Source organism: Rosa rugosa, chromosome 5 (assembly GCF_958449725.1).
Source record: "Rosa rugosa chromosome 5, drRosRugo1.1, whole genome shotgun sequence".
Classification (NCBI taxonomy): domain Eukaryota; kingdom Viridiplantae; phylum Streptophyta; class Magnoliopsida; order Rosales; family Rosaceae; genus Rosa; species Rosa rugosa.
In genome coordinates this window covers 51,963,902-51,983,457 of record NC_084824.1, presented here as the reverse complement: position 1 = coordinate 51,983,457, position 19,556 = coordinate 51,963,902, and the positions used below count along the sequence as shown (strand labels likewise).

General features: G+C 39.0%; 2 protein-coding genes across 4 annotated transcripts in view; both read right to left on the bottom strand.

Moving 5' to 3' along the window:
* LOC133712756 (ASI1-immunoprecipitated protein 1-like) overlaps positions 1-19,556 on the bottom strand; it is a 39,288-nt gene that overhangs the window by 6,531 nt on the left and 13,201 nt on the right. The window lies entirely within an intron of this gene.
* Positions 12,352-14,695, bottom strand: LOC133707914 (uncharacterized). Of its 2 annotated transcripts, XR_009845413.1 has the most exons (6): positions 14,598-14,695; positions 14,395-14,516; positions 13,638-13,802; positions 12,832-13,110; positions 12,510-12,667; positions 12,352-12,434 (listed from the first exon to the last, which is right to left on the bottom strand). XR_009845413.1 is itself a non-coding variant. In XM_062133369.1 (3 exons), exons 1-3 carry the CDS (start codon positions 14,632-14,634, stop codon positions 13,587-13,589), a joined length of 378 nt encoding a protein of 125 aa, XP_061989353.1. In that variant the 5' UTR covers positions 14,635-14,695; the 3' UTR covers positions 13,157-13,586. The 2 variants fall into 2 exon arrangements, 1 of the variants encoding a protein (XP_061989353.1); XM_062133369.1 differs by lacking the exons at positions 12,352-12,434; positions 12,510-12,667; positions 12,832-13,110 and having other exon boundaries at positions 13,157-13,805.

The window sequence follows — 19,556 nt, the reverse complement described above, 5'->3', positions numbered from 1 at the left end:
GAAAGTAATTGAGATTAGTGGTACTTAAGAGAGCCTCGCTCCACCGACATCTCTCTCTACTTCCCTGGTCATATTTGATTGGAGTTACTAAACGGATTGAGTGACTACGATTTGTCTAAATTTGATTTTTTTTTTTTTTTGGATTAGACTTTGGTTAAAGAGACTTTGATGTAATCATTGGCTATTAATAAAGTGTCGATTCTTTAATGTCTTGGACATACCTTAATTCGAACTTTATTATTTTAAAGATATAAGAGCCAATGGTTTTTATGTGAAAACACATTGTGAGAATGGACAAGAGTTCCTTTGCATCACCTCTAATGACTACGGACATAAACGAGTATTAGAGAAACTTATGTGTCACTCTATTGGGTTGTATGCAACCACTATTCAAATCATTGAATCAAACCATGTCATGAGAGATGATTTATGGGATTCTAACACATATAGGCTTTGACATGACCGACACCCAAGTCGTGATATGGTAATCTGTATATTAAAGAATTCATACGGACATTCATTCTTCAAAACAAAGAGAAATAAGAACTAAAAATTAGTTCAAGGAGAAGCACATACGCCTCACGGCGCTAAGACTGTGCATGACCGGCCACTCAGGGCAGGTGTCGTCTACCCTCTATGGCAACAACATGGTTTTGACACCATGGACTCCTCTTTGACTCCTTTTTCTACTTCTAAAGTCAATTGTGACTTTGTGGCTCAACCAAATTCTTCTTTGGTTGCTTCTAAAGCCCATCTTTCGTTTTGCAAAGCCTGCTCTTTAGCAAAATTAGGATCGAGACCATCCTATGCAAAGGATACTAAGGAAATAATTTCATTCTTACAAAGAATCCAAGGGGATTCTGTGGATCGACTCAACCAACTTGCGGACTGCTTAGATGTTTTATGCTGTTGGTTGATATGCAAACACACTGGTCACGTGTCGCACTATCGTCCACTCGTAATGCTGCTTATGATAAACTCCTGGTCTAGAACATATGGCTACGGGCTCACTACCCAGATCATCCCATTCAGTCAATTTGACTTGATAATGCTAGCTAGAGAGTTTACATCGAAAATTTTCGATGACTATTGCATATCATTGGGTATTGATATCAAGTATCATATTCCCATGTACACACCCAATTGGTCTAGCGGAAAAGCCACCATTAAACGACTACGATGGTAGCTCAGACCTTGGTAATGCTCACTAATATTTCCACTTGGGTTATGCAATATCACATGCAGTTATGCTAATTCGTCTACTACTCATAGCATCCACTCAACTTTTATTTGCGTTACAACTAGTGACTGGGTTCGAGTCTAATATCCGTACTTATGCATATTTGAGTGTGCGGTTTATGTGCCAAATGCTCCGCCACAGCGCATCAGCATGAGTCATTGCAACGAATGCATATATATATTTGTGTTGGACATAAGTCTCAAACTATAAGTCCGCTATGTAAAATCCTTGACATGCGATCTCTTTTTCACTGGATTTGCGGATTGTCACTTTGATGAGACAGTCTTCCAGTCGTTAGGGGGAGATTAGAACGTCAACGTTCAACAGGAATGACATGAATTGTCGTGGTCTGTCCCCACTATGTCTAATCTTGACCTCCTAAAAGTGATGAGATCACATATACCTGCTGCAAACATGTCTGCAAGGATTGATATCCCCACAAGAGGACATGGTGCCACCCAGAGGAGATGAGTACGGCACCACTACCATGGATGGTGGTATAATGGCGTCATAGGCCATGGGTTCCGCTAGAGAGCGTAGGAGACCCATAGGTTCGATGGATTCTCGCCCTAGGAAGAGAGCGAGTTTGGCACAACTTGATCCATTGATCATTGATACTCAAAATCCGTATCATGAGAATATTCTGAATTGTAGTTATGTCCAAGAGGCATCGTTGGGGGACGCCTCAATGTTAGAACCAATTCCTGAGAATATAGAGATCTTTACCAACTACACTAGTGTACATGAGGACATGGAATTATTGAGACCAATGACATCGAACCTTACTCTGTTGAAGAATGCCAACGTAGAAAAAATTGGCCTAAATGGAAAGATGCGATCCAGGTTGAATTGGATTCACTAACGAAGAGGAAGGATTTCAGGCCTGAGATGTCAACACCTCATAACATAAAACCTGTTGACATTAATAGGTCTTCGTTAGATAGCGTGATGAGAAAAAGATATGATAATCTCGCCTTATGGCTCAAGGCTTCTCACAAAATGCCCTGGAATCGACTACGAGAAGACATATTCTCTCGTAATGGATGTCATTACACTTCACTACCTTGTCAGTTTGATAGTTCCGAATAACTGAACATGCAACTTACGAATGTGGTCACTACGTATCTTTATGGGGATCTAGATACGGAATATAATGAAGGGTCTTGTGTACTTCATTTACCCAAATCAAGTGACTCTTGACCACGGAGCGCGTTTGCAATGAAGGTGAAACGCTCACTAAAGTGACTACTTGATTGGGAAGGGATATAATGAATTATGCCCCTGCGTTTTCATGACAAGTTCTAGATTTGCAATTGTCACGGTTTATGTTGATAAACATAATTGGAACCCTTGAGAGTTAAGGGAAACCGCTGAACACCTGAAATCCGAGTTTGAGATAAAGGACCTTGGGAGAACACAGTTTTGTCTAGATTTAGAACTTGTATACCGTGTCAATAAATGCTTTGCATTTTGATAAAGTCAAAAATGCACTCCCATGGTCGTCCGTAGCCTTGACCCTAAGATGGATACGTTTCGTCCCAGGCAGAAGTGTTTTACGTAAGTGCAATAGGCGCATTATTGTACTTAACATAATGCAAGACCGGACATCTCATTTGTTATGAACTTGTTGGCTAGATGTAGTTGGCTAGATGTAGCTCTGCGCCAACGCAATGCCATTGGACTGGTATAAAGACAATCTTTCGTTACTTAAAATGTACGATAGATATGGGCTTGTTCTATCCCTGTAGAGAGAAAAGAACAATGGAAGAATGAGAACGGATCTCATTAGCCCAAGTAGCGCCTTGACCGGCAAAGCCGTCGCCACCATCGCTGGCCCGCGTCATCCTCCTCCCTTAATCAAAATGATGGTAATGTTTTGATGGATTTTGCTGATGTAGGGTATCTCTTTGACCCTCACAAAGATCGCTCCCAAACGGGTTATGTCTTTACCATGGGAAGCACTGCGATATCTTGGAGGTCTACAAAGCAGACCCTTGTTGCTACTTCCTCAAATCATGCGGAGATTATTGCTGTACATGAAGCCGTGCATGAATGCATATGGCTAAAGTGTGTAGTTAGACACATTCGAGGAACTTGTGGTTTGAAGTCTACCACAGATGAACCTACATGCATTTATGAAGATAATGCAGCTTGTATTGAGCAAATGAAATTAGGTTTCATCAAGGGCGACAACACCAAGCATATATCGCCTAAGTTCTTTTACAATCAGCAACAACATTAATCACTTCTAAAGATTGAAGTGAATCAAATCCGATCAGAGGATAATGTAGCGAACTTATTTACTAAGTCGTTACCAAAATCCACCTTCGAGAAACATGTGAAAAGTATCGGATTGAGAAAGTTATCCGAACTCCCATGATTGTAGCAATCAGGGGGAGATGTCGACATCAGGGGGAGGTATGATGTCTACATGTTCGATCTCGAAGAGTGAAGGACGTGTTGTGCTCTTTTTGTCTTTCGACCAAGGTTATTTTTGTCCCACTGGGATTTTATTACCTGACAAGGTTTTTAGTGAGGCAACGATCAAAGCGTCATCACCAAGTTTGAGCTGCACAAGGGGGAGTGTTGAAGGATGTTGTATTCTAGTGTGCCTCTTCAAACTAGGGTTTAGTTCTAGAGTTGTAATAGAAGAAGGTTCTAGATTTCCTAGTTATATTCGGATTCTATTTCCTTCTATGACAAGATTATGTACTTTGTAAATCCCTATATAAAGGCCTCCTATTATCAATAATAGAACACACAATTCTCTCATCAATCTCTCTGCAAATCATTTTTACTACAACACGGACGACTTTCTTGGATTTTTTCCAGAAGGTCATTGATCATTCTAGAAGATGTGATGTCATAGAACACGTAGGAGTCGAGAACCATCCAGAAACTTGGCAAAACAAAGTCATTCCTTGTCCAAGAAGGAAGCTTCAGAGACAGAAATTGAATCATAGTCAAAACAGGGCATTTTGGCCTAGACTCTTCTTTGGACGGATTTGTTGGGCATTTTTGGAAGGTTATTGATGCTGCAAATATCAAGGAGAGCCCTAGAATGATTCCTCAAGATTTTGGGAAGATTATTAAGGCTTGAAAATCATTTAATTGTGCACCAATCAAATAAATCCTCAAGCAACTAGGGGAGGCTTTCAAAACAGAATTAGAAAAGGAAACTTGGGCTGCGCTCCTCATACACATAGGGCTTCTGCAAACGTGAAAAAAAACCCCCATCTACTGCGCCATCTTCTGCCCTAAAAAACCCTAGTTCACAAAGTCTTGAATTCCTCAACTTCAAGAAGAAAAAGCCGTGCACACCATCATCCATCATCACCAAGCCTTGCCGTGTACCATCTTGAAGGAGCTCTTGCATCCAAGGCTACCTAAAAGTGTATTTGTGGCTCTCATCTTCTTCCCTTTAGGGCTTTTACTTTCTTGTAAATCAAAATCATATGTTTTTAGTTGTGAATTTTAAGACAATGTGTGGCTAATTCACTTTTGTTAGGGGCAAGGTTTAAAGCCCCTAAGATATGTTTTTGACAATATTTTGATTCCCAGTTTTGTGATTGCTTTGTTGTGAAATTGTTTATTTGGTTTTAGTTTACGGATAACTCTTGCATGTTTATGTTTTATGAATGCGCACATAAAATATTATGATCATGTGAGTGGGGCTAGAAATAAGTATTTTAATCTCCTAAACGGTTAATAATGCTTGTTTCAATGGTAGTAAAACCTATAGGACAATAGGTGAACCCAAATAAAAAGGATTGCATGCTAGGTAGGCGTTCCACACTAGTTTTGCATACTTGTTTCGATCAAACTTCCACATGTGATTAATGCTTAGAATAAATTGTTGAAAGGATAGCGTTCTATACCTTGATTGTTTATTCGAAAGGCTTAGTAATGGTGCGTTCATCTTGCTTAAGTAATCTAGGGAAGTAATAAGAACTTATGCATGCGTTCATAGTTTGTTCTTGATTGAAACCTTTTTCACGACATAGTAATTGAAACTAGGATGATAAATTTGTCTCAAGCATGTTTTGGTGGTGGATTTCCGAGTTCCTAACAGCTTCATCCATATATTTTCAAAACCCAAAAATCTCGAATTGCTTTCTTTGTTTTCTGTTTATTTTTCGTTAAAAACCAAAAACCCCAAAATCAGTTTCGTTTTTAGGATTGCAGTGCCCTCTTCTATCCCCTTTCTGTCCCTCCATTTTTCTTCCTCTTTTTTTTTTGTTGTGTGACGATTTCTTTAGTATTAGTTTTGTTTTGTTTGTTTTCTTTTGTGTGATTAATATAGTTACTCTCAATCTCTGGCATCGAACGATCCTTGCTTATCCTTTACTACTGACGACTATATTCTTGCAGGGTTAAGTTGAGCGCCTATTTTGGGCGTATCAAAGATGTACCCCCTTAGTTCAACCCCTTTGAGCCTATATTTGAACCTTTTCTTTCATCACCTTCAATATTCCTAACCCTTGAACCTTAAGTATAGTTATATCCCTACCCTTGTTCTAAGATTTAGTAGAGTTTTAACTTTGAGACATGCAAGATCAAGGTAGCGTCAAGGATGATGAAGATGAGGAGAAAGAAAAAGTGTGGGGGATAAGACTTGTTCATGAAAAAATATGTATGCCGAAAAAAAAAAGAAAAAAATATGTACGGCAATGAAGAAAAAAAAATGTAAGTATTTATGGATTTTAGTCCCCCCATTGTGGATAAGGAGTTTGTTTTGAATTGAAGGTCTAAGTACGATGAATTTGGTTTTTGTCATATTTCACAAGTGTTCAAAGGAAGGTTAGAATGAAGTAAGGGTCCAACACAATGACATCTGGCCCTCAATAAAGACACACAAGAAGTTCAATGTTGCCTTATTGACCAAAAGAAGACGTCTCAATGCTTCAATCAAGGCTCCACTAGGTTTTTTAGAACACTGTGATTTTCCCTTACCCTTTCGTTTCTTTAAACCCCTAAACCTTGGCCCCATTACAACCTTGAATTAAGACCTCTTTGATCCTTAAGATAGGCAGCCTTTGATCTATGGAGATTGGTTACAAGAGTTGAGCATATGGTTCAGTCCGTTTGGCAAGTAGTTGGTATCCTTCATGAGATCGTAAAAGAAAAAAAATAAATATATTTCGACATAGCCTCTCTTGTTAAAGGAAAAACATATTATATGCCTTCGTCAAAGCGACTGACGGAGAGGGAATCAGGGAATCAGTGATTACCATCAATCAACACGATTACGGATCAATCATCATTTAATGTCATCATTGTACGTAATTGATATTTCCATTGTAATTCTCTCCCTATATAAAGGGGCTATGAAATGAAATGAGTAGACCAATTCCAATCGTCAATTTACTTCAACACGTTATCAGCACGAGCCCTAACCCAAGCCTAAAAGAAAAAAAGAAAAAACCCTAACACCCGAAATTTCTTTCACCAAAAACTGCCGCAAGCTCCTAGCCCTTGCTAGCCATACCGTATGCTTCTCCTGCAGCCCTTGAGCACCCGTGTGCCGCCTACTGCCCCTACAGCATCGTCGCACGCCTGCTGCCCCTACAGCACAGCAGCACGCTCGAACCTGTGCAGATCAGCCTATTTGCACGCCCCGAAACATCTTGATCAGGACCTCAGATCAAAATCCTTCCTTGATCAAAGTTGTTCGTCTCTGTCTCTTCTATCTGACCTCCAAATTTCAGCCCTATTGGAGTCGTTGTGAGACCTGTACACCATTCGAAGTAGAAGCTGTTCAGAAGCAAATCTGCTCCGAATTTCAACAAGTAAGTTTTTGTGATTAAAGTTCCTGCTTTCTTGTCCTTTAAATTTCTTTATTTGCTGCAGGTTTTGAAATGTACGAACATAGGTTCGATTAATTGATAAGCGGAATTGTGGGGATTCACGCTAAACGAACTAAGAGCGTTCGTAATCAATGAACTAAGAGTGTTCATAATAAACGAACTAAGAGCGTTCGTATGAACTAAGAGTGTTCATAATGCTCGGACTAAGAGCGTCCATAAGCATTCAATTGTGACCATATTGAAACATCATTGTTTCGGTCTAATCCAAATTTCTTGGAAATCGATTTCTTGGTAGCATTAAGGCTCAGAAATCTTATATTAGTTGTCATGGAAGTTTTTACATCGAAACTAATCTATTCTCCTTCATTTTTGAATGTCGAATGCAAACTTGCAAAAACTCGACTTCACTAAACTAGATTCGAATGACATTGGTTATCACCGATAGGTGATTAACGTCAAGAATCACCTCACTACTAATGAGATTCTCTGGAGTAGAGCTCACAAAATATGAATTAATTAAGAAATCCTCTCAACCTTCCCCGTCTCAGCACTATTGGTTGCAAAGCAATATAGGCTTGTGTGTAATCTAGACGGATCACAAGATTTCATTAGCTTGTCACTACTATGGTAGTTGCTGAATAAGATGACAACATGCTCGTGGGAAACTATAATTCAAAGGCCCGTTGAAACTAAAAGCATTCACGAGGCGAATTATAATAGCGCATTTAAAGGAAGGCGCAAGGAGCGGAACCCTAAAAGTTAGGGGACAACAAAATGGGCGTGTGGGTCCATACAACCACCCTACAAAGGAAGGAAAACCGCGAGATACGTGGCAACATTGGCCAACGTGGAATCCATGGAGGATGTCCAAATGCACAAGGTACATCTCAATTAATGGGTGAGGTAATGCTATAGATGGGGATCTTTAAAGCATTGGTTTAAGCACTAGAATGCGAGTGGAAAAACAAAGTTGCACAATACAAGTGTATAAAGATATGAGAGAGCATGAGGCTCATCTCGCAGCTAAAGGAGATGATGGAGATGACAATAACGTCAATCTCATCATTACGGACTTCAAATCTGGCGAGGAAAACAACAATGTTGATGCCGTAGATTTTGATTAAATAGTCTTTCATTTTCCAAGAATTATGTAATGGCAATTGTGCCTTAATGAATAAATGACATTTGGTTTTAACTCTTTCTCACTAGGCGTACTCAATTAAATATGATGTCTAGGAAACTAAGTTGAGATTAGTGGTACTTAAGCGAGCCTCACTCCACCGACCTCTCCTCTTACTTTCCTGGTCATATTTAATTGGAATTACCAAAAGGATTGAGTGACTACAATTTGTCTACATTTCATTTTATTTGGATTAGATTTGATCAAGAAACTTTGATATAATCGTTGCTATTATTAATAAAGTGTCGATTCTTTTAATTTCGAGCTTTATTCACTTAGGTATGTTTCCCAGAGAGTTAGAATGCCTCACGGATAGTGCTGCTATGCACATCATACCTTGACATAGGCAATTATTCCTTGGGATGATGCCTACTCAATCTTCTGTGACTATGATGGTAGGGCCATCACAATTGATTCATGGTCAAGGACCAACTCATTGCCAAATGGCACATTGATTTATGTCACTAAAGCTCTCTACACTCCTAGGGCCGGAGGTCCCCCTTTTGAGCTTTCAAGATATTAGAGCCAACGGTTTTCATGTGGAAACACATAGCGAGAATGGACATAAGTTCCTTTGCATTATCTCTAATGTCTACGAGTATTAGAGAAGCTCATGTGTCGCTCTAGTGAGTTATATGTAACCACTATTCGAGTAATTGAGTCCAATAACGTCATAAGAGATGATTTTTGGGACATTGACACATATAGGCTTTGGCATGACAAATTGGGACATCCAGGTCATGATATGATGATCCATTTATTAAAGACTTCACACGGACATCCATTCTTTCGAGTGAAAAGAAGTATGAATCAAAAGTTGATTCAAGGAGAAGGGTCATGCCGTCACCCCCTACGGCAAGAGCTTGGCATTGACGCCAAGAGTGGCAATGTACCACCTCTCTCCACTTCTCAAGTCAATTGTGATTTCGTGGCTCAACCAAAATCCTCATTGGTTGCTTCTAAGGCCCATCACTCGTTTCCCAAAGCCTGCTCTTTAAGGATCGAGAGCATACTATGCAAAGGACATATGTGTTCTCAGAGAATCCAAAGGGATTCTGTGGATCGACTCAATCAACTTACAGACTGCTTAGATGTTTTATGCTGTTGGTTGCTATGTGGACACGCTGGTCACGTGTCGCACTATCGTCCACTCGTAATGCTGCTTACGATGAACTCTTAGCCAAAATCATATGGCTACGGGCTCACTACCGGGTTCATCCCGTTCAGTCAATTCGACTTGACAATGCTAGAGAGTTTACATCGAAATTTTTCGATAACTATTGCATATCATTGGGTATTGATATCAAGTATCATATTCCCATGTACACACCCAATTGGTCTCGCGGAAAAGCCATCGTTAAATGACTACGATGGTAGCCTGGACATTGGTAATGCGCACCAATATTTCCGCTTGGGTTATGCAATATCGCATGCAGCTATGGTAATTCGTCTACGACTCATAGCAGCCACTCAACTTTTATTTGCGTTACAGCTAGTGACTGGGTTCGAGTCTAATATCTCGTACTTATGCATAACTGAGTGTGTGGTTTATGAGCCAATTGCGCCGCCACAACGCATCAACATGAGTCATTGCAACGAATGCACACACACACACACACACACACACACACACACACACACACACACACACACACACATATATATATATATATATATATATATATTTGTGTTGGACATAAGTCTCCAACTATAAGTCCGCTATGTAAAACCCTCGACAGGCGATCTCTTTTTCACTAGATTTGCGAATTATCACTTTAATGAGACAGTCTTCCCGTCGTTAGGGGGAGATTAGAACGTCAATGTTCAACAGGAACGACAAGAATTGTCGTGGTCTGTCCCCACTATGTCTCATCTTGATCCCCTAAAAGTGACGAGATCACATATACCTGCTGCAAACATGCCTGCAAGGATTGATGTCCCCACAAGAGGACATGGTGCCACCCAGAGAAGATGGGTACGGCACCACCACCATGGATGGTGGTATGGTGACGCCATAAGGTGGCATAATGGCATCATAGGCCATGGGTTCCGCTAGAGAGCGTAGGAGACCCATAGGTTTGATGGATTCTCGCCCTAAGAAGAGAGCGAGTTTGGAACAACTTGACCCATTGATCATTGATACTCAAAATCCGTCTCATGAGAATATTCTGGATTGTCGTTATGTATAAGAGGCATCGTTGGGGGACGCCTCAATGTTAGAACAAATTCCTGAGAATATAGAGATCTCTACGAATTACACTAGTGTACATGGAGACGTGGAATTATTGAGACCAATGACATCAAACCTTACTCCGTTCAAGAATGCCAACGTAGAGAAAATTGGCCTAAAAGGAAAGATGCGATCCAACACTATGCCAATAATAGCTTCAGACGACAGATGATATTTGTCGTCTGATATGCAAATTATCTGTAGTCTATCCAGCTGTCATCTCTTATGGCATCAGACGACAGATATCCTCTGTCGTCTGTTCTCACTCAGACAACATAAGTTTCGTAAGGCTCTGTCGTCTGAACAACCCAACTTTGAAGGATTTGGAACTTTCTGTAGTTATTAATCACATACAACGACATATTAATGTTGTTGAAATGAGGTACAAACTACAGTTTTAATAAAACCTCTGTCGTCTGAAAACAAATAAGAACACATATATATGTTGTCTGAAGTTACCAAAATAAAGACTTGTTTGACAATCTATTGTTTGAATGCATTTTTAACGACATTTAATTGTTGTTTGTAAATCACTTATACTTGGGTAAATTATGCTCATCTGTCGTCTAAATAGTTGTAAGACTTTATTTTTATGTCGTCTGTCTTATATTCCAACCACAGTTTTAAGTTTTTATGTTGTCTGATAGAAAATAAAACTTCGCGTTTCTGTTGTTTGATAATCAATTGAACTTCAGTTTTATGTTGTCTGTTAGAAGTATTTATGTTGTTTGATAGTGAATTGAACTTCATTCTGTACAGTAGTCATCAAAAAGGCAGATTAATTATAAGATCTGAAATCAGCAAATTCCTCATTGCATAAATTAACCCACCAAAATACATTTCCATCAGTAGCATAATACTAAACTAGCTAGCATGCTAGCCTTTACATTAACTGATTTTAATTACTGCCATTGTTGCACGGATCCTAATCTAACTAAGACAAAAACCTAGTAGCATCCATAGAGTAGTTACAGCAACTGCATGCATTTGTTCAACACTTTCCATCAACTGCATGCATTTGTTCAACACTTCCCATCAGTTCTGTCAAAATGCACAAAAGCAGTTCCTAGACACTACTACTGCTCATAACCTACCAGAAACAAAAGCATTTATATAGGCTGATACTTAATTTTCTGGGAACTTCCAAACATGCTTAGCCCATTCCGCTCGGATCTCATCAATATCCTTGTCTGTGTAAACCAAATTTGACCTCGTTCCCCACTGCAATAAGGAAATGCAGCAAATTAAATATGAAAGTTATATGCACAGAGCATGCACTATATCATTCACAGAAATTTCTTATCTAAGTACCTTTTATCTACTCAACTACTGATTATACCAAGCCTAAATGCCTAGAACAAAGAGAGCTTCAACTAACAGAAACAATATATATATGATAGAACTTTTCATAGGACAAAGTCAAGGATGGACACTCCTTTTGAGTCTATAACGAATATGTAATTATGCATCAGGTGAATATAGGAACCATTACAGTATATATCTGCAAATTAAAACTTAAAGTATTGTTGTGCTTCTAGACCAGGTAAATTTCACATATACCACTTAACCATCTCAACAACATGAACAATATCATTCTATCTCAATAATTCAGAAGACAAAATTCATCTTCTTTACCTCTGTGTATGCCAGATCTTTGAAACCACTTCATACCTCTCCCTGTTCAATATGCACAACCTCCAAAATCAGGCAGCAATACTTTTACTTCTACATAAATTAAATCAATTTCTATAAGAGCAGTTTTTTTGGGGATCAGCCAAAAAAACAAGCCGTAATCTGCAATCCAAATATTATGATTTCTTAATGCATAAACGTTAAGAGGAGATTCCAAAAGAAAAAAAAAAGGGAAAGAAGGAAAGAAGAGATCCCTTGGCATGCAATCTGCAATCCAAGTATTATGAGCCACTCAGTAGCAATAATTCCAAGTTTCTTCCAATACACATTTTCAAGAACAGAAACCTGTTGGGAGAGTCATAGAAATCAATCCCTAAAACCATGCATCTAGACAAAAGTTTTAAGCTTCAGAATTGTTACCTCTCTTTTAGCTAGATTGGTTTCTGTTGTGTCATCTCCTTTGCATATTTACCAGCCTGAAAGAAAGCATTCCATAATCTTAAAGACATCAGCTAGATTGGTTTCTGAGCCTCTACTATTGATTGCTTATCCTTCAAATCTTGAACACCTGTTTGCACCTGTGCATGATGTTAACAAAAACCAAATAAATCAGAGAAAATGAAAAGGCAGCATTAACACAGTAATTAAAAAAATAAAAAAGTTCATAGTCATTTCTTTTACTAAAATGCCAAAGGCAGCCAAAACAAATCCACAGGAATAAGAAGGTAAAGTGGCAACATACATCTCTAAGAATATTCTCCATTTGTCTCATCTTTCCATCAGCATTTCCATGATTGTTTCCCACAGATACCTTCAAATCATCAACATAATTCTCAAGGTGGCGGGTTCTGCTCTCAAGTTGTGTTAGTCGTGCACTAATACCTTCCATAACTTGAAGTAAATTATCAGCATACTTCTTCATGGTGTGGTCAATCTCTGATATAATTGTAGCATTAGGAACATTTCAGTCCTTCTCCACAACATCTTTTGAACGTTCGAAGGAATCCACAGAACCATAATTCTGTATAAAACAAAAAAATGGAAACACTATCACCATCTAGTGGAAGTGAGGCAAATGCCAACCTCATAGGGTTAAGTATCAACGACGTCTACTTAAAGTCTAGCACGCATAGCCATATTTGAAAAAGGAATATAAAGAGGGTAGAACAATCACCATAAGGCCCTATGATTTTTGGTCTGTACCTTTTCAAATTTTTACAAACATGTGTAAAAATCCACCATGGTAAATATTAATACTCTCAAAAGCATAATCTTCAGTCAGCCTACTCTCAAACAATAACATGTGTAAAAATCCACCATGGTAAATATTAATACTCTAAAAAACATTATCATGCTCGTTCACACACTGCCCTCAGGGAAATTCAGTACAGTTCTCTAGTTCTAAACATTTAATTGCAACTTCCAGAAGCATAACATACAAATTTTCGATTAAGTTAATAGCAAAATGGATTATGCAAAATCTCACTGCATATAGAACTAAGAAACTAGCACCATGAAGAATGAGATTCTGAGAGAGGGGTTAATTACTCTGATGGGAGTATTGGTGTTGGACTTGAACTCTTGGGAGTTCCAAGCCCTAGTGGATCCTCCTCCACCTCCGAGATTAGGTGTAGCATCAAAACTTGGGGATTGCGAAGAGGCTCCAGTGATGGGACGGATGGGCTGGAAATCATAGTTCGGCAAGATATCTTCCTTCTTGCAAATCATGGCACAGAAAATCAATGTCTAAGACGATTAAAAGACCAAAGAAATAATGATCATGACCAAAGAAATATGCAATCAGAGATGTGAAATAGAAAAGTCAGAGACTAATCCTTGGAAACTCACAAAGTCTAATGCTTTTTGTGAATCAGAATTGCATTAATTTAGTTCTTGCTAACTGAGTTGCATCACAAGAAGAAAAGCAGGCAGAAAATGTAGAAAGCTATGACTGAACATAACACAAGAACTCCATACAGCACAAGGAAAAAGCTAATCATTCAAATTTCATCCAAGGCAAGCACACAGCCAATACAGCCAATACTTCTATATACATTTATATATGTTACAAGCATCTTAATTTCTGTAATATACACACACACACCTAAACCTGCTCGGCTCAAACAAGATGCTTAATTTGTGGTCTTAAGTTTTCCCATTCAGAACCCACTAAGAAGAATCTGATACCCAGGAAGAGAAGAGAGAGAGAGAGAGAGAGGAGAAATCGAACAGAGAAAAGCCTTCATCTTGGTGGCCGCAACAGAGAGATACGCTGAAAGTATCAGAATAAGAATCAAATAGTTACCTGCACAGGCGGAGATGAGGAAATGGGCGACGACCATTGCGACCAAGGTCGAGTCCGAGGAGGTGACCGTGGTGATGGGCTCTCACACTTCTTCAACACCAGATGCACATTCTTCCTCAGATCTGAAGGAATTTGAAAAAAAAAAAATCAGAAACAAGCTCCAATTAAGTTTTGGGGGAGATGAGAGAGAAGTACTCACTCACCTGATGACCAGATTCCTTTACACCAATGGGACGGCATTCAGCGAGGATGAAGGCGGAGAGGGCGAGGGAGAGGTAGAGAGAGCGAGAGAGAGCGAGAGAGAGAGAGAGAGAGAGAGAGAGAGAGAGAGAGAGAGAGAGAGAGAGAGAGAGAGAGAGAGAGAGAGAGAGAGAGAGAGAGAGAGAGAGAGAGAGAGCATGAGGTTTGTGTAGGGAAACGCCATCGGAAATTCGAAGGTGGAAGGTCCGAGGATTACATGGGTAGGTGAATTTGGGTGTTTGCTATGATGGATAGAGAGGGAGGATGAGAGAGACAGGCTTTGGGAGAGTTTTTTTCATTTCTTTTTTCAGCTCAATCTCGTGGGTTTTCATAGCAAACTTTAAAAAGAGGGAAATTAGAATTTGAGCCAAAAACAATAGCGGGGTCTTCAAATAAGGGAGGGAATACTATAGATTAATTAGGGTTTGTTTCCCATTTACTCAGACGACATATGAATGTTGTCTTAATTTTCAGACGACAGATATCTGTCGTCTCAATTTTCTAACTTACTAAAAAGATGAAAAAACTGAAATAGTATGGATTCTCATGCTATTCAGACTACAGAATTAATTTATATGTCGTCTAAATAAGTTTAAAAGATTTTGTCGTCTGAAATGTGTCGTCTGAAGGCATTATTGGCATAGTGCAGGTTGAATTGGATTCATTAAGGAAGAGGAAGGATTTCGGGCTGAGATGCCAACACTTCCTAACATAAAACCTGTTGACATTAATAGGTCTTCGTTAGATAGCGTGATGAGAAAAAGAGATGATAATCTCGCCTTATGGCGCAAGGCTTCTCACAAAAACGCCCTGGAATCGACTACGAGAACGTCGAGAAGACATATTCTCTCGTGATGGATGTCATTTCCACTACCTTGTCAGTTTGGTAGTTTCCAAATAACTGAACATGTAGCTTACGAATCTGGTCACTACGTATCTCTATGGGGATCTAGATACGGAATATAATGAAGGTTCTTGTAGACTTCATTTACCCAAATCAAGTGGCTCTTGACCACGGAGCGCGTTTGCAATAAGGATGAAACGCTCACTAAAGTGACTACTTGATTGGGAAGGGATATGATGAACTATGCCCCTGCGTTTTCATGACAAGTTTTGGATTTGCAATTGTCACGGTTTATGTTGATGAACATAATTGGAACTCTTGAGAGTTAAGGGAAACCACTGAACACCTGAAATCCAAGTTTGAGATGAAGGACCTTGGGAGAACACAGTTTTGTCTAGATTTAGAACTTGTAACAGTGTCAATAAATGCTTTGCATTTTGACAAAGTCAAAGATACACTCCCATGGTCGTCCGTAGTCTTGGCCCTAAGTGGGATCCGTTTCGTCCCAGGGATGATGACAAAAACGTGTTAATAGCAAAAGTGCTTACCTGAGTACAATAGGCGCATTATTGTACTTATCACAATACAAGACCGGACACCTCAATTGTTACGAACTTGTTGGCTAGATATAGCCCCGCGCCAACGCAACGTCATTGGACTGGTATAAAAACAATTTGATGCTTTGGTTGAAGTTGGAGGCCTTGTGCTTGTTGAGGTAGATGTGGCAGCAGCTTTGGCAGTTGTGGCAGCAGTAGCTTTGGCTCCTTGTTTACTTGATGCCTTCAATTCAGCCATCTTCTTCTACACTCACATAAACAATGACCAAACATATATGCATCAAACTACTTATAAATCAACATATATGCACCCAAATCGAAACCTTCAACCTAGTTTTACATGAATAGTTCAGTAACAAAATGTTCCACCTTTCAAACTATTAAATGACAACACATATGCACCAAAATCCAAATCTTCAACCTACTTGTTCAACAACACATCAATACCATAGTCCAAACTTTCAAACTATATATTAATTGATAACACATATGCACCCAAATCGAAATCTACAACCTACTTTTTCATGAACAAATCAATACCATAATCCAAACTTTCAAACTATTAAAAGACAATACATGAACCAAAATCCAAATCTGCAACATACTTTTTCATGAACACATCAATACCTTAATCCAAACTTGCAAACAACCTTTTCATCAACTCATCCATACCAATACAGCTTTTTCAGCAACCAAAACATACAAAGTTAACCAGCTAAAATTGAAATTCCATACCCTTTGATATTCTGCCACTTGTAAATGCTTTTTCCTCAATTCATTTTTAGTCAATGGTGGCCTTTTTCCAGGTTTAGGTTGCAAAATTTCCAAAAAGTAGGTATCAACTTTCCCAAAAATTGAAAACAGAAACTAAAACTTTTGAAATAGAAACAGAAATAGGAAGCTGTGAAATAGACAGTAAACCAAGACCTGAGATGAAGAAGCATCTCCACTGTTCATCTTCCTCTTCTTATTTGCAACATTCTTATCCTTTGGAGGAAGATGCCTGTGACATGTTTTCACGTTGTGGCCAACTCTTCCACAGTTCCCACACTTAAGTGATTTTTGGATTCTTCCAAGCTTTGTTCCATTTCCAGCCAACTTCTCTGATGCATCCCTTCTCCGTACTGTTTTTGGCCTTCCGGGCTGTCTTGAATACTATGGAGGAATTATGCAGGCCTCTTCACTTCTACTCCACATCTCCATTCCATTAATAGGTTGGATTAGATTGTCATAGATAGACATGTAAGTCTTGATCAAGTAACAATCAGCAACATAGTCTTCTGGATTATGCCTCTTGTGGTATATAGCCGAGACTGCATGATTGCAAGGAACACCACTTAATTTCCACCTTCTGCATGCGCAGGTTCTTGCATTGAGGTCAACCACATTCTTTGAGCCTTCAATATTCTCCACCTCACAAATGTCACCACCATTCAGATTTGGAATACAATCAGTGGCAGCCTTCACCTTGTTTTTTTCTAGTATATCTCTCGGCTTGGGGCATATATTTCCCACCATTGATTGCATCTTTTCCCTTCTCAATTGTATCCTCTTCATAAGTTTCCCCCTAATTTCCTCAAACATAATAACAGGTGGCTTTCCTCTAGCTTCAAATATGTAACTGTTGAAGCTCTCAAATAAATTGTTGATCATAATGTCACACTTCGAACATGTGTTGAAGTGTGCTCGACACCAATGCTTTATCGGCCTGTCCTCATCTGCAAAACAACAAAAGTAGGCTACCATTATCTCAATGTTAACAAAAATGTTAACAAAAAACAACAAAATGGCTCACCAAAACAGAAAATATAAATGAAGCATCATGAATGAAATTAAAACAGAAACTCACGCATCATCCATTTGTATGCTTCATTATCGAGCAGCTTCATCTCATCCAATTCCTTTGTAAAGAAAGGAATTGTAGTTGACTTTGCACAAGCCCACATCTGATCCCTCAACACCTTCCCAGGAAATAACTTGGTAAAATTAGTCCACATATGCCTAACAACCTCTTCAAAAGCAGGGAGAAGCCCTTTTTGCTTATCACTGATGAAAGTCCAACCTGCTCCATCCTCCCTTATACTGAGGTCCTTGCGTAGAAGCTCTAAAAACCAAATCCAACTGTCTTTGCTCTCCATTTCGACCATGGCATAGGCAATTACCCAAGTGGTGTTGTTGGCATCTATTCCCACAGCTGTCAATAGTTGGCCACCAAAAGCAGACCTCAAATGGCAACCATCCAAGCCAATCACAGATCTGCAACCAGCTTTGAATCCTTTTTTCATAGCTCCAAGACAAATATACATCCTCTTGAACACCGGATCCTTGTTAGATTTGTTGAAGTCACACTTAATATCAATGGTTGTTGAGGGGTCCACCCTTTGCAGCTCATTCCCATAATCTCTAAGTCTTGCACACTGCTCCTTAATTGTTCCCTCCAACACCAAAATGGCTGCCTTCTTCACTCTATATGCCATCTGCTTGGAGACCTTCACTTTAACTTCCGAAGACATGGTCTGAGCCAAAGACTCTACGAAAGCAAATCAGAAACCAATGCATTAACTCATCATGAAATGGAAAACATAAATAGTAAACCAACATATGAAAAAATATATAAATATAGTCTGAGCATCATGAAAAGGGAAAGCAGAAACCTTGCTGCCAAATAAGAAGCAAATTAAACAAAAAAAAGTAGCATCATGAAATGGAAAATTAAATAGTAAACCAAAAGAAGAAGAAAAAAGCTGAAATCCAAATCCAACATCATGAAAAAGAAATCAGAAACCTTGCTACAAAATAAGAAGCAAAAAAAAAAGAAGCCGACCAAAAGGAGCATCCTTAAATGGAAAACAGTACACCAAAATAAGAAAAAAAAAATTGAATATATAATCGGAGCATCATCAAATGGAAAACACAATCCTTGCTACAAAATAAGAAGAAAATTTGAAAAATATAAATGGAGCATCAAGTGTACCTGTCTTCCATCCAGTGTTTAGCTTGATTCTTTCCATGAAGCGCTTGGTCAAGTACTTAGCGCTCAACATGCATGACTCAAACTTTCTAGAACACTTGTGTTCAGGCTCATATGTTTTGATCTGTAGAGAGCTTTCATGCTGCATTCTAGATGCATAGAGCTCAAATGGACAATCTTCTGCCCTACATATAGCCCTCACTCTTGTCTTGTCATTTTTAATGAAGTAGACCTCCCAGCCATCTCTAATAGCTCTCTCCCTTATAGCCTCTCTCAAAATTGCAGATGTGCCAAATATCATCCCTTTACAGAAAATTGGATTTTGCATATCTGTCTTGGGATTAAACTCAGGAAAAATGACATCCTCTTCACCATCAGAATTCAAAGCTGGCCCAGGTCTTTCTTCATCAGAATCTGCAACTCCAAACATCTCTTCGTTATCTTGAAATTCCGCCCCACTATCGAACTCCACATTATGTGTTTCACTTCCATGTATGCTTGGTCCCAACCACTCACCAATTGCATTAACATCCAACCCTATATTATGTTC